The sequence below is a fragment of the Gorilla gorilla genome, chromosome 10, assembly GCF_029281585.2.
Source record: "Gorilla gorilla gorilla isolate KB3781 chromosome 10, NHGRI_mGorGor1-v2.1_pri, whole genome shotgun sequence".
In the NCBI taxonomy this organism is placed as follows: domain Eukaryota; kingdom Metazoa; phylum Chordata; class Mammalia; order Primates; family Hominidae; genus Gorilla; species Gorilla gorilla.
Window position 1 is genome coordinate 96,408,636 of NC_073234.2, and position 12,699 is coordinate 96,421,334.

Here is a 12,699-nt window from a genome sequence, read left to right on the forward strand (position 1 = left end):
ATCCCAGCAGTTTTGTCACCACCAGGACTGCTCTAAAAGAGCTCCTGAAGGAAGCACTAAACATGGAAAGGAACAACTGGTACCAGCCACTGCAGATACATGCCAAATTGTAAAGACCATTGGTGCTAGGAAGAAACTGCATCAACTAATGAGGAAAATAACCAGCTAACATCATAATGACAGGATCAAATTCACACATAACAATATTAACCTTAAATGTAAATGGGCTAAATGCCCCAATTAAAAGACACAGACTGGCAAATTGGATAAAGAATCAAGACCCATCAGTGTGCTGTATTCAGGAAACCCATCTCACCTGCAAAGACACACATAGACTCAAGATAAAGGGATGGAGGAAGATCTACCAAGCAAATGGAAAACAAAAAAGGCAGGAGTTGCAATCCTAGTCTATGATAAAACAGACTTTAAACCAACAAAGATCAAAAGAGACAAATAAGGCCATTACATAATGGTAAAGGGATCAATTCAACAAGAAGAGCTAACTGTCCTAAAAATATATGCACCCAATACAGGAGCACCCAGATTCATAAAGCAAGTCCTTAGAGACCTACAAAGAGACTTAGACTCCCACACAATAATAATGGGAGACTTTAACACCCCACTGTCAACATTAGACAGATCAACGAGACAGAAGGTTAACAAGGATATCCAGGAATTGAATTCAGCTCTGCACCAAGAGGACCTAATAGACATCTACAGAACTTTCCACCCCAAATCAACAGCATATACATTCTTCTCAGCACCACACCACACCTATTCCAAAATTGACCACATAGTTGGAAGTAAAGCACTCCTGAGCAAATGTAAAAGAACAGAAACTATAACAAACTGTCTCTCAGAAAACAGTGCAATCAAACTAGAACTCAGGATTAAGAAACTCACTCAAAACCGCTCAATTACATGGAAACTGAGCAACCTGCTCCTGAATTACTACTGGATACATAAAGAAATGAAGGCAGAAATAAAGATGTTCTTTGAAACCAACAAGAACAAAGACACAATGTACCAGAATCTCTGGGACACATTCAAAGCAGTGTGTAGAGGGAAATTTATAGCACTAAATGCCCACAAGAGAAAGCAGGAAAGATCTAAAATTGACACCCTAAAATCACAATTAAAAGAACTAGAGAAGCAAGAGCAAACACATTCAAAAGCTAGCAGAAGGCAAGAAATAACTAAGCTCAGAGCAGAACTGAAGGAGATAGAGACACAAAATTTCCTTTAAAAAAATCAATGAATCCAGGAGCTGGTTTTTTGAAAAGATCAACAAAATTGATAGACCACTAGCAAGACTAATAAAGAAGAAAAGAGAGAAGAATCAAAGAGATGCAATAAAAATGATAAAGGGGGATATCACAACGGATCCCACAGAAATACAAACTACCATCAGAGAATACTATAAACACCTCTACGCAAATAAACTAGAAAATCTAGAAGAAATGGATAAATTCCTGGACACATACACCCTCCCAAGACTAAACCAGGAAGAAGTTGAATCTCTGAATAGACCAATAACAGACTCTGAAATTGAGGCAATAATTAATAGCTTACCAACCAAAAAAAGTCCAGGACAAGAAAAATTCACAGCTGAATTCTACCAGAGGTACAAGGAGGAGCTGGTACCATTTCTTCTCAAACTATTCCAATCAATAGAAAAAGAGGGAATCCTCCCTAACTCATTTTATGAGGCCAGCATCATCCTGATACCAAAGCCTGGCAGAGTCACAACAACAAAAAAGAGAATTTTAGACCAATATCCCTGATGAACATCGATGCAAAAATCCTAAATAAAATACCGGCAAACCGAATCCAGCAACACATCAAAAAGCTTATCCACCATGATCAAGTGGGCTTCATCCCTGGGATGCAAGGCTGGTTCAACATATGCAAATCAATAAAAGTAATCCAGCATATAAACAGAACCAACGACAAAAACCACATGATTATCTCAATAGATGCAGAAAAGGCCTTCAACAAAATTCAACAGCTCTTCATGCTAAAAACTCTCAATAAATTAGGTATTGATGGGACATATCTCAAAATCATAAGAGCTATTTATAACAAACCCACAACCAATATCGTACTGAATGGGCAAAAACTGGAAGCATTCCCTTTGAAAACTGGCACAAGACAGGGATGCTCTCTCTCACCACTCCTATTCAACATAGTGTTGGAAGTTCTGGCCAGGGCAATCAGGCAGGAGAAAGGAATAAAGGGTATTCAATTAGGAAAAGAGGAAGTCAAATTGTCCCTGTTTGCAGACGACATGATTGTTTATCTAGAAAACCCCATCATCTCAGCCCAAAATCTCCTTAAGCTGATAAGCAACTTCAGCAAAGTCTCAGGATAGAAACTCAATGTGCAAAAATCACAAGCATTCTTATACACCAATAACAGACAAACAGAGAGCCAAATCATGAGTGAACTTCCATTCACAATTGCTTCAAAGAGAGTAAAATACCTAGGAATCCAACTTACAAGGGATGTGAAGGATCTCTTCAAGGAGAACTACAAACCACTGCTCAACAAAATAAAAGAGGACACAAACAAACGGAAGAGCATTCCATGCTCATGGGTAGGAAGAATCAATATCGTGAAAATGGCCATACTGCCCAAGGTAATTTATAGATTCAGTGCCATCCCCATCAAGCAACCAATGACTTTCTTCACAGAATTGGAAAAAACTACTTTAACGTTCTTATGGAACCAAAAAAGAGCCTGCATTGCCAAGTCAATCCTAAGCCAAAAGAACAAAGCTGGAAGCATCAAGCTACCTGACTTCAAACTATACTACAAGGCTACAGTAACCAAAACAGCATGGTACTGGTACCAAAACAGAGATATAGACCAATGGAACAGAACAGAGCCCTCAGAAATAATACCACACATCTACAACTATCTGATCTTTGACAAACCTGACAAAAACAGGAGAAGGGGAAAGGATTCCCTATTTAACAAATGGTGTTGGGAAAACCAGCTAGCCATATTTAGAAAGCTGAAACTGGATCCCTTCCTTACACCTTATACAAAAATTAATTCAAGATGGATTAAAGACTTCAATGTTAGACCTAAAACCATAAAAACCTTAGAAGAAAACCTAGGCTATACCATTCAGGACATAGGCATGGACAAGGACTTCATGTCTAAAACACCAAAAGCAGTGGCAACAAAAGCCAAAATTAACAAATGGGCTCTAATTAAACTAAAGAGCTTCTGCACAGCAAAAGAAACTACCATCAGAGTGAACAGGCAACCTACAGAATAGGAGAAAATTTTTGCAATCTACTCATCTGACAAAGGGCTAATATCCAGAATCTACAATGAACTCAAATTTACAAGAAAAAAACAACCCCACCAAAAAGTGGGCGAAGGCTATGAACAGACACTTCTCAAAAGAAGACATTTATGCAGCCAACAGACACATGAAAAAGTGCTCATCATCACCGGCCATCAGAGAAATGCAAATCAAAACCACAATGAGACACCATCTCACACCAGTTAGAATGGTGATCATTAAAAAGTCTGGAAACAACAGGTGCTGGAGAGGATGTGGAGAAATAGGAACACTTTTACACTGCTGGTGGGAGTGTAAACTAATTCAACCATTGTGGAAGACAGTGTGGCGATTCCTCAAGGATCTAGAACTAGAAATACCATTTGACTCAGCAATCCCATTACTGGGTATATACCCAAAGGATTATAAATCATGCTACCATAAAGACACATGCACATGTATGTTTATTGTGGCACTATTCACAATACCAAAGACTTAGAACCAACCCAAATGTCCATCAATGATAGACTGGATTAAGAAAATGTGGCACATATACACCATGGAATACTATGCAGCCATAAAAAAGGGTGAGTTCATGTCCTTTATAAGGGCATGGATGAAGCTGGAAACCATCATTCTAAGCAAACTATCACAAGGACAGAAAATCAAACACTGCATGTTCTCACTCATAGGTGGGAATTGAACAATGAGAACACTTGGACACAGGAAGGGGAACATCACACATTGGGGCCTGTTGTGGGGTGGGGGTAGGGGGGTGGGATAGTATTAGGTGATATACCTAATGTAAATAACGAGTTAATGGGTGCAGCAGACCAACATGGCATGTGTATACATATGTAACAAACCTGCACGTTGTGCACATGTACCCTAGAACTTAAAGTATCATAAAAATATATATATATAATTAAAATAAAACCTACAGAACACATTATAGGCCATTTTAAGCAATAAAACAGATAACAATAACACATTTTTTGGAAGCATAAACAGTAAGATATACTAACAACATTTGCACAGGTATAACAGTTATAAGAAGATGAACCATATTTGTGAAGAAATAAGTTAAAAAGCAAAGTGTATAAATGCATGCCAATATGGTGGATAATTGTGTGCACCCAAAGTTTCTAACTTTGGTATTTGAAATACTACAACAGACAACATAAGTCTTTTTGCAAGATCAATCAAAAACTGTTATGACTCATCACCACATATGCAGTCACCCAAAGAGCTGAGATCTTGAGAAATTTTATCTTTCACAAATACAGTTTTACTAAGTGGACATAATTCCGTTTATTGAAAAAAGTTTTATTGTCTTTATGTACACAACCAATGCTTACACACAAAGTCAAAGATTTTAATGCACTTTGTGGAGTCAAATTAGCAAAAATAAATACAACAAATTTGATCTGAACTCTCTAAAAGTCTTTAAACAATTATTCCTCCTGTATTGGAAATGATAAACGAAAAATACACAACAGAGAAAATTGTAAAAGTCAATGCTGACCACTTAAAATAGTGGGAAAGAAACTAAAAAACAGGAAGACTATAATACCTAGGAATATATTTAATCAAGGAGATGAAAGATCTCCACAAGGAAAACTAGAAAACACTAATGAAAGAAATTGTAGATGACATGAATGGAAAACCATCCCATGCTTATGGATAGGAAGAATCAGTATTGTTAAAATGACTATATTAACCAAAACAATCTACAAATTCAATGAAAATCCTATCAAAATATTGATGTCATTTTTCACAAAATTAAAAAAATTCCCAAAATTCGTATGGAACCAGAAAGGAGCCCAAATAGCCAAAGCATTCCTAAGCAAAAAGAACAAAGCTGGAGGCATCACATTACCTGACTTCAAATTATACTACAAGGGTGTAGTAAGCAAAACAGCATGATACTGGTATAAAATCAGACACACAGATCAGTAAAATGAGTAAAGAACCTAGAAATAAAGCGACATACCTACAGCCAACTGATCTTTGACAAACTTGACAAAACACACACTAGGAAAAGGTCACTCTATTGAATAAATGTTGCTAGGAAAGTTGGAAAGCCACATGTGGAAGAATGAAACTGAATGTCTTTCTCTCACCATATACAAAAATTAACTCAAGATAGACTAAAAACTTAAATGTAAGACCTGGAACTATACCTATAAAAATACGAGAAGAATTTCTAGGAAAAATTTTTCTGGACATTGGCCTAGGCAAAGAATTCATGACCAAGACCTAAAAGTAAATGCAACAAAAACAAAAATGGACAAATGGGACTTAATTAAACTAAAAAGTTTCTTCACATTAAAATAAAGAATCATCAGAGAAAATAGACAACATGTTGAATAGGAGAAAATATTTTCAAACTATGCATCTGAAAAAAGGACTAATAACCAGAATCTATAAGGAAATCAAACAACTCAACAAAACAAACAGATATAAATAGCCCCATTAAAGAGTGGGCAAAAGAAATGAACATATGTTGTGTGAAAGAGGAGATACAAATGACCAACAAGCATATGAAAAAAAATGCTCAACATCACTAATCATCAGAGAAATGTGAATTAAAACTACATGAGATGCCATCTTATGCTAGTCAGAAACACTATTATTAAAAAGGAAAAAAAATGACAGATGTTGGCAAGGATGTGGAGAAAAGGGAACACTTATACACTATTGGTGGGAATGTAAATAGTACAGTCTCTCTGGAAAACAGTATGGCGATTTCTTAAAGAACTGCAAATAGAACTACCTTTCGATCCAGCAACCCCACTATTGCCTGTAATCCCAAAGGAATAAAACCACTGTATCAAAAAGATACCTGCATCCGTGTGTTTATCACAACACTATTCACAATAACAAAGATATGGAATCAAGCAGAATATCCATGAGTGGATGACTGAATGAAGAAAGTGTGATATATCCTACCCTAAACACATAAACACACACACACACACACACACACACACACACACACACACGCATATATAAATTGGCAACCTAAATTGTTGGGCAATCAACTACACTTTATGAAAAATATTATAACAAAGGGCATTTCTTTTTCTTTTCATAATCTGTTACCATGATAATGAGATAATTTCTTATATATTTAAAGTTATATTGCCAGTATTTGAGTACCACACAGTGGTATTAGTTAGGAATATGAAACAGACACAGAAACAAGATAATTCTTTTGGAATTATCTCTGCAAAAGAGTTGAAATCACCTTTTAAGGATTTGGGTTATTTGATTAAAATATTAGTAATTTTTATTGAAAATACTTGCCTACGTTGTTGTTCCCTTCATGTTTTTCTCAAATAGAAGTAACTAGATATGGTTTTTTTTTGTTAGTTAGTTGTTTTTTTTTTGTTTTTTTTTTTTTTTTTGAGATGGAATTTTGCTCTTGTTGCCCAGGCTGGAGTGCAATGGTATGACCTTGCCCCACTGCAACCTCCACCTCCGTGGTTCAAGCAATTCTCCTGCCTCGGCCTCCTGAGTAGCTGGGATTACAGGCATGCACCAAGACACTCGGCTAATTTTGTATTTTTAGTGGAGCCGGGGTTTCTTCATGTTGGACAGGCTGGTCTCAAACTCCCGACCTCAGGTGATCTGCCCGTCTCGGCCTCCCAGAGTGCTGGGATTACAGGCATGAGCCACCGCGCCCGGCCAATATGTTTTTTAATTAGAAATAACTTTCAGTTGTTTTGTTTTTTCAGAAATAAAAATAAGATTAGTGGAGGATATTTGGCTGCTAGAATGAACTGGAGTTGTAGAATGCCTTCCCATCTATTGGAATGTTACATGTTTTAAAATGATTCTTTCATCTGCCTTTTTCTTCTTTTTTTTTTTTTAACTGCAGTTACTATTTGGGAATAAAAAGAAAGTTTCAAAATAGGAGTTTACAATTTTATTACTATGTATGATTTCATTTTAGACATTTAAAAACTATTTTTTAAGCCCTGAAAATCAGTATATTTTCCAGAAACCCTTTGCTAAATCATAATAAACTTGCAGTGTTTCTGCAGGGGCAAACTTCAGCTCAGCCCTGCTGCACAGATGAAGTACTTTATGCAAACCCCTCCACATATACTTGCTAAGTTTTCAAAATATTCAAGAAACCAGAAGCATGGAAGTTACAAGCAAACCTTTTTTTTATTTTTTTGTGACAGAGTCTCTCTCTGTTGCCCAGGCTGGAGTGCAGTGGCATGATCTCAGCTCACTGCAACCTCTGCCTCCCAGGTTCAAGCGATTCTTCTTCTCAGCCTCCCGAGTAGCTGGGACTACAGGTGCTCAGCACCACGCCTGGCTCATTTTTGTATTTTTAGTAGAGACAGGGTTTCACCATACTGGCCAGGCTGGTTTTGAACTCCTGACCTTGTAATCTGCCCGCCTTGGCCTCCTAAAGTGCTGGGATTACAGGTGTGAGCCACGGCGCCCAGCCACAATCAAACATTTTAGTAGCTCTAGTACTTGTAGTTAGACATTTGGCTCTTAAAATATTTAGGTGAAAATATAAATTTTGTGGCCGGCAGAATGCATTATTTTAAAATTGTTATAATTTAACTACTTTCTCATTCTCTTTCTCTCTCTTTCTCTCTCTCTGGTAAAAACGTTAACCTCTACTAGTGATGACCAAACCTGGTAAAGATTGTAAAGTGGGAAAAATTGGATTGTAGGATCCTTATATCTTTTCTCTCTTTTAATTATAATTCCACTCTGTTCTTCCTTTGTATTTCAGCATTTTTTCCTTAGGCATTAGTATTCTTTTTTTTTTTTTTCCTTTTGAGATGGAGTCTTGCTTTGTGGCCCAGGCTGGAGTGCATCGGCCCGATCTCCGCTCACTGCAACCTCTGGCTCCCGGGTTAAAGTGATTCTTCTGCCTCAGCCTCCTGAGTAGCTGGGATTACAGGCCTGCGCCACCACACCTGGCTAATTTTTGTATTTTTAGTAGAGATGGGGTTTCACCATGTTGGCCAGGCTGGTCTCGAACTCTGGACCTCAGGCGATCCGCCTGCCTCAGCAGGCATTAAGTATTCTGACTGCAGTTTTCTTCCCTCCCTTCATTCTTTCTTGAGCAAATTTCCACACCTTTTTATTCTCTCTGATCTTCTTTCTCTGCACTGTCTCCATTATTTTGCTCTTTCCATTAGCTAGAATGCTTCTCTTAAATAATTTTGTCAATAAATCTGCTTATGATGTTTTAAAATGCCATCCTGAATAGCATATTAATTATACCATTATGACATACAATGAAATAAATACTATGCATTAATAAGCTGGAGTTTTAGCATGCTTAACCATTGAAAAGATTGTGATTACCGTGTACCTCAAATTAATTAAAAATATAATTTTATTTTTTGAAATAATACAGAATTTATATGCATGCTTAAATTAAAATTGTTTCTTTTGAGAGGTTCTGATTGTTACATTTTAGGTATGTTAATTTGCAGGGTTGAATTTTTAGATTATTTGGTTGTTCACTGGCTTGGCTGCTGTCCTAAATTAGCTTGGCTTGCTACTGACCCAATGCTGAGCAATTTAGACATATTTGAACCTTGCAACAATCCTGTGAAGTAAGATTATCAGCTTCAGATTACAGATGCAGAAACTGCAGTTCAGAAAACTTAATTAACTTTCCAAATTTTCACACCTAATAAGTGGCAGTAGTGTAATAATATTCAACCTGAGACTTCATGGCTCATGATTTTAATCTTTTCATATGCTTAATGACCAATCAACAGGCTCTTGGTGTCTTAATTTAAAGGCTAATAGTTTATCCTGAGGTACTGACTTGCATTTGACACTATTTACACTCGTCTGTCTGACTGTTTGTCCAGTACAATCTTCTAGTTCCACTGGCCTTTCTTGCTCTACCTGTACACTGAACACTCTCCAAACCAGACCCGCTGCATTTCCTGGATTATGTCTATACTTATGCTCTCCCTTCAGCCTGAAATGGAGCTTACAGTAACAATCTATTGTATACAATTACTTTCAAAAGAAAAAATGGTATACTGATGGGTCCAGAAAAAGTGGTTTCATCTGGCGATACGGGGGTCTAACTTTGCCTCATGTGATCTTGTAATTAGTTCCTTGTTTTTAAGCTCTGAACTTCATACTTCCTTCTGAACCTTCAGAGGAACCCAGCACCTCCAAAACTTGAGACATACCAGGTTCCTAAGGAGAAAACGGATTCTCCTTAGGAAAATCTATTTTCTCCTCCACAAGCTCCTCCTCCCACTTTTAAGTCATATTCCACAGATTCATCTTCTTTCTGTTCTTTCATTTGGTTCCTTTTCTTTTCCTGTTCTCTTTATCCTTGTAGGATTTTTACCACGACCACCGCCCTCTTTGATTCTCTTTCAGTGGAGTTTCTTTAAGGAGAAGAATGAATGTGGCTATTCAATTTGTCATATTTTACTGGAATTCTAAGATTTTTTTTTTTTTTTTAAAGTAGAAGATACTCAGCCTGGAATTAAAATCTTGGACTTTGGAGTCAGATTCCCCTCCTTGTTCAAGTTGTGGCACAGAGATAAAATGATCATATTTGCACAGTATCCTGGAGTGAGTGACAGGATTAGAGTGGGTTTTACCCTAGCCCTCCACCTTGAGGTGTCAGTAAATTGTATCACGGCATATCTGTAATTCAAAGCATCTGGGCTTTGAAATACTGGGCATCCATAAAGTTTGAATCCTGACTGTTTCTCTTGCTAGCTGCGTGGCCTTGGGCAAGTCGATCTATCTCTATACTAGCTCCATTTGTAAACATGGGATTATGGTTCCCACTTCTTGGTACTTTCGTGAGAATTACAGGAGCTAACATTTGTTTAAAGTGCCCAGTACAATGTGAACACATACTAGGTGCCAATAAAAATCTGTCGTTCTGGAGAGGACGAAAAGGTTAAATGGCTTTGTAACTTTCTCTGGATTTAAATGGTGACTGTGTCTTTGGCCATTCGACATTATTTGATTTGAGACCTTTGGAAGGACTAAAGTAGACTGCAGATGTCAGGGAAAAGTCTAGTGCCTTGCCTCTCAGTGGAAAGGGAGGTGGTTATTTAAAGAAATATTCTCTGTTTTGCATTACACTTACTTCTGTTCTGTTTAGCCTTTATCTCCACATTACTCTTTTCCTGCAGAATCATTTGTTTACGGATTCTCAAGTTATGATCCTTCCCAAGGTCAGGGGCATGCCACTATTTCTCACCTCAGATTTGGAAATACGTATCTTTACATTTAAAACTGCAAATACTGTCACACCGAGACAGAATGTGTTTGGCATAATATTAAGGCAAAAGATTGCATCTGAATCTCGCTAAAGCATGAATAATAGCGGAGCTTGACGAATGTTAAACCTAGACAGTACTATATACCACCTTTCTTTTTACATTTTCCCAGTTTCCTCTTTTGATTCATCTTTACTTACTTCCTATTTTTGTTTTTTGTTTATTTGTTTGTTTTGTTTTCTCATTAAAAAAGCCACAGAAACTCCAAGCAGGCAAATTAGAAGGGAGGCAATGCAACAAGTCCTATCTGTTCTCTGTCTAGATCACATGCGGAGTCTGGTCAGCAGGTGAATCCGCATCCCAGTGGGGTCACCTTCCCTGTGGCCTGTCAATCACCCCAAGAAGCACTTCCCAATTTGTCTGGCACAACCTCCTTCCACTCCTCCTACCCTCTCAGTGGTCAGGAAATCCCGGAGCAGTCCTTGCCCTGGAGCTGCTTGTGTTTTTAGTAACCAGGGACTGAGCTGATTTTGAAAAATCAATCAATCAATAAATAACAATCAAAGAGCCTTGCCTCAACGCACCGAGTTGCTGGTTTCCTGCAGGTCAGAGGCGATGCCACCTCCACCAACGACCTTCCAAAGATTAAACCAGCCGTGTACAAACTGCTGGATTGAAAATTGAAAGAGATGGGCCGTTGGCCTCCTCCTAGGAGTACTTGTGTGTTGAAATCGGAAGGACGTTCTGGAGTTTGAGCGCGATTTTTCCGGGAAGGCTGCGGGGTTGGAAGTTTGGATCTCGTGCAGCAGCGCAACTAACCTGCTGCAACGGCGCTGTGACACCCCTGTCCCGGGGCCCCCACTTTAGCCTGTTGCTTCTCTGGTCGCTCCAGGTCGGTTTTTCCCGGCGACTCTAGTGTGGCTTCCAAACTTCTGGGCTCCGGGCTCACTTCGGAATTTGCCCCCGCCCCCTACTCCCTTCCCTCAGGCCCCAGGAAGTTGCAAGAGTACCATTTGTCGCACACTCGGGGACCGCGGGTGGCCGGAGGAGATGAAACCGTCTTGGCTGCAATGTCGTAAAGTCACCAGCGCCGGGGGGCTCGGAGGGCCCTTGCCTGGGTCCTCTCCGGCCCGGGGAGCCGGTGCGGCCCTCAGGGCTTTAGTGGTCCCGGGCCCGCGGGGCGGTCTCGGGGGCCGGGGATGCAGGGCACTGTCCTCCGGCAGTGGCAGCGAGTACAAGACCCACTTCGCAGCCTCGGTGACCGACCCCGAGAGGTTCTGGGGCAAAGCTGCCGAGCAGATCAGCTGGTACAAGCCCTGGACCAAAACGCTGGAGAACAAACACTCGCCTTCTACCAGTTGGTGAGTGACTTCTGTGCCAACCCTGATCCCCCATCCCTGGTAACTTTTTGGGCGCCAGGACCTCCCTGGGACCTGGAATCTGGCATTCTATCACGAAAGAAAATTGAAACTGGAGATGTGTTCAGACCCCTCAATTCGTGTTTCATTTCAATTTCATAGTCAGTTCTCTTGCCTTCTGCTCTTGAGAGACCCTGTTACCTGTGGTGAACCCAGTGTCCCATAAACGGGAGATTTACCTGACTGGCAAGGTTCTGCTTTGGCAGTGGGAATATTAAGAAAACTAAAACAAGATCCTGCCTCCAGGGACCGCACAGTCTAGTAAGGGAGATACTAGGTAAACAAAGCAAGCGGTACAATAAACTAGGGAATTATAACTAAGTGTCCTCCTACTATGGGGAGGGAGGGTTAAGAAAAGACTTCAATGAAATCGCACCCCATAAGGGTTTGGAAGGATGGGTATGTCTTCTCGAAGTCGACAAGGCCCTAATTATCAAAGTTCTAGAGGTGAACAACAGCTTGAACTGTGACTGAGATAGTGACTGCCAATGATTGTGTTGGCTGGAGAGGTGGGAGGGGAAGTGGTGAGTCAGGGGCTAGGTTGGGAAGGGATTTATGTACTGTGCTAAGTAGCTTGGATCAGATCCACAGGCCTGTTGTGTATATGAAGCTGCAGTATGGGGTACCCAGAAAGAATACAGGTAGATATAGGCCAGGTGATGGTAGAAGTCATGGTAGGAGTAAAGTCTTCTACCTGGAGTTGGAATTATAAGAAGTTATAAGCATTATTTTTTTT

At 39.4% G+C, this 12,699-nt stretch overlaps 1 protein-coding gene across 1 annotated transcript in view; it reads left to right on the forward strand.

The window, feature by feature from the left end:
- Window positions 1-11,007: 11,007 nt before the first annotated feature.
- Window positions 11,008-12,699, forward strand: part of ACSS3 (acyl-CoA synthetase short chain family member 3) — a 178,785-nt gene continuing 177,093 nt past the window's right edge. Inside the window, exon 1 of the mRNA XM_004053625.4 lies at window positions 11,008-11,906. Coding sequence (XP_004053673.1) covers window positions 11,596-11,906 — 311 coding nt within the window. The 5' untranslated portion in view covers window positions 11,008-11,595. The remainder of the gene's footprint in view (window positions 11,907-12,699) is intronic.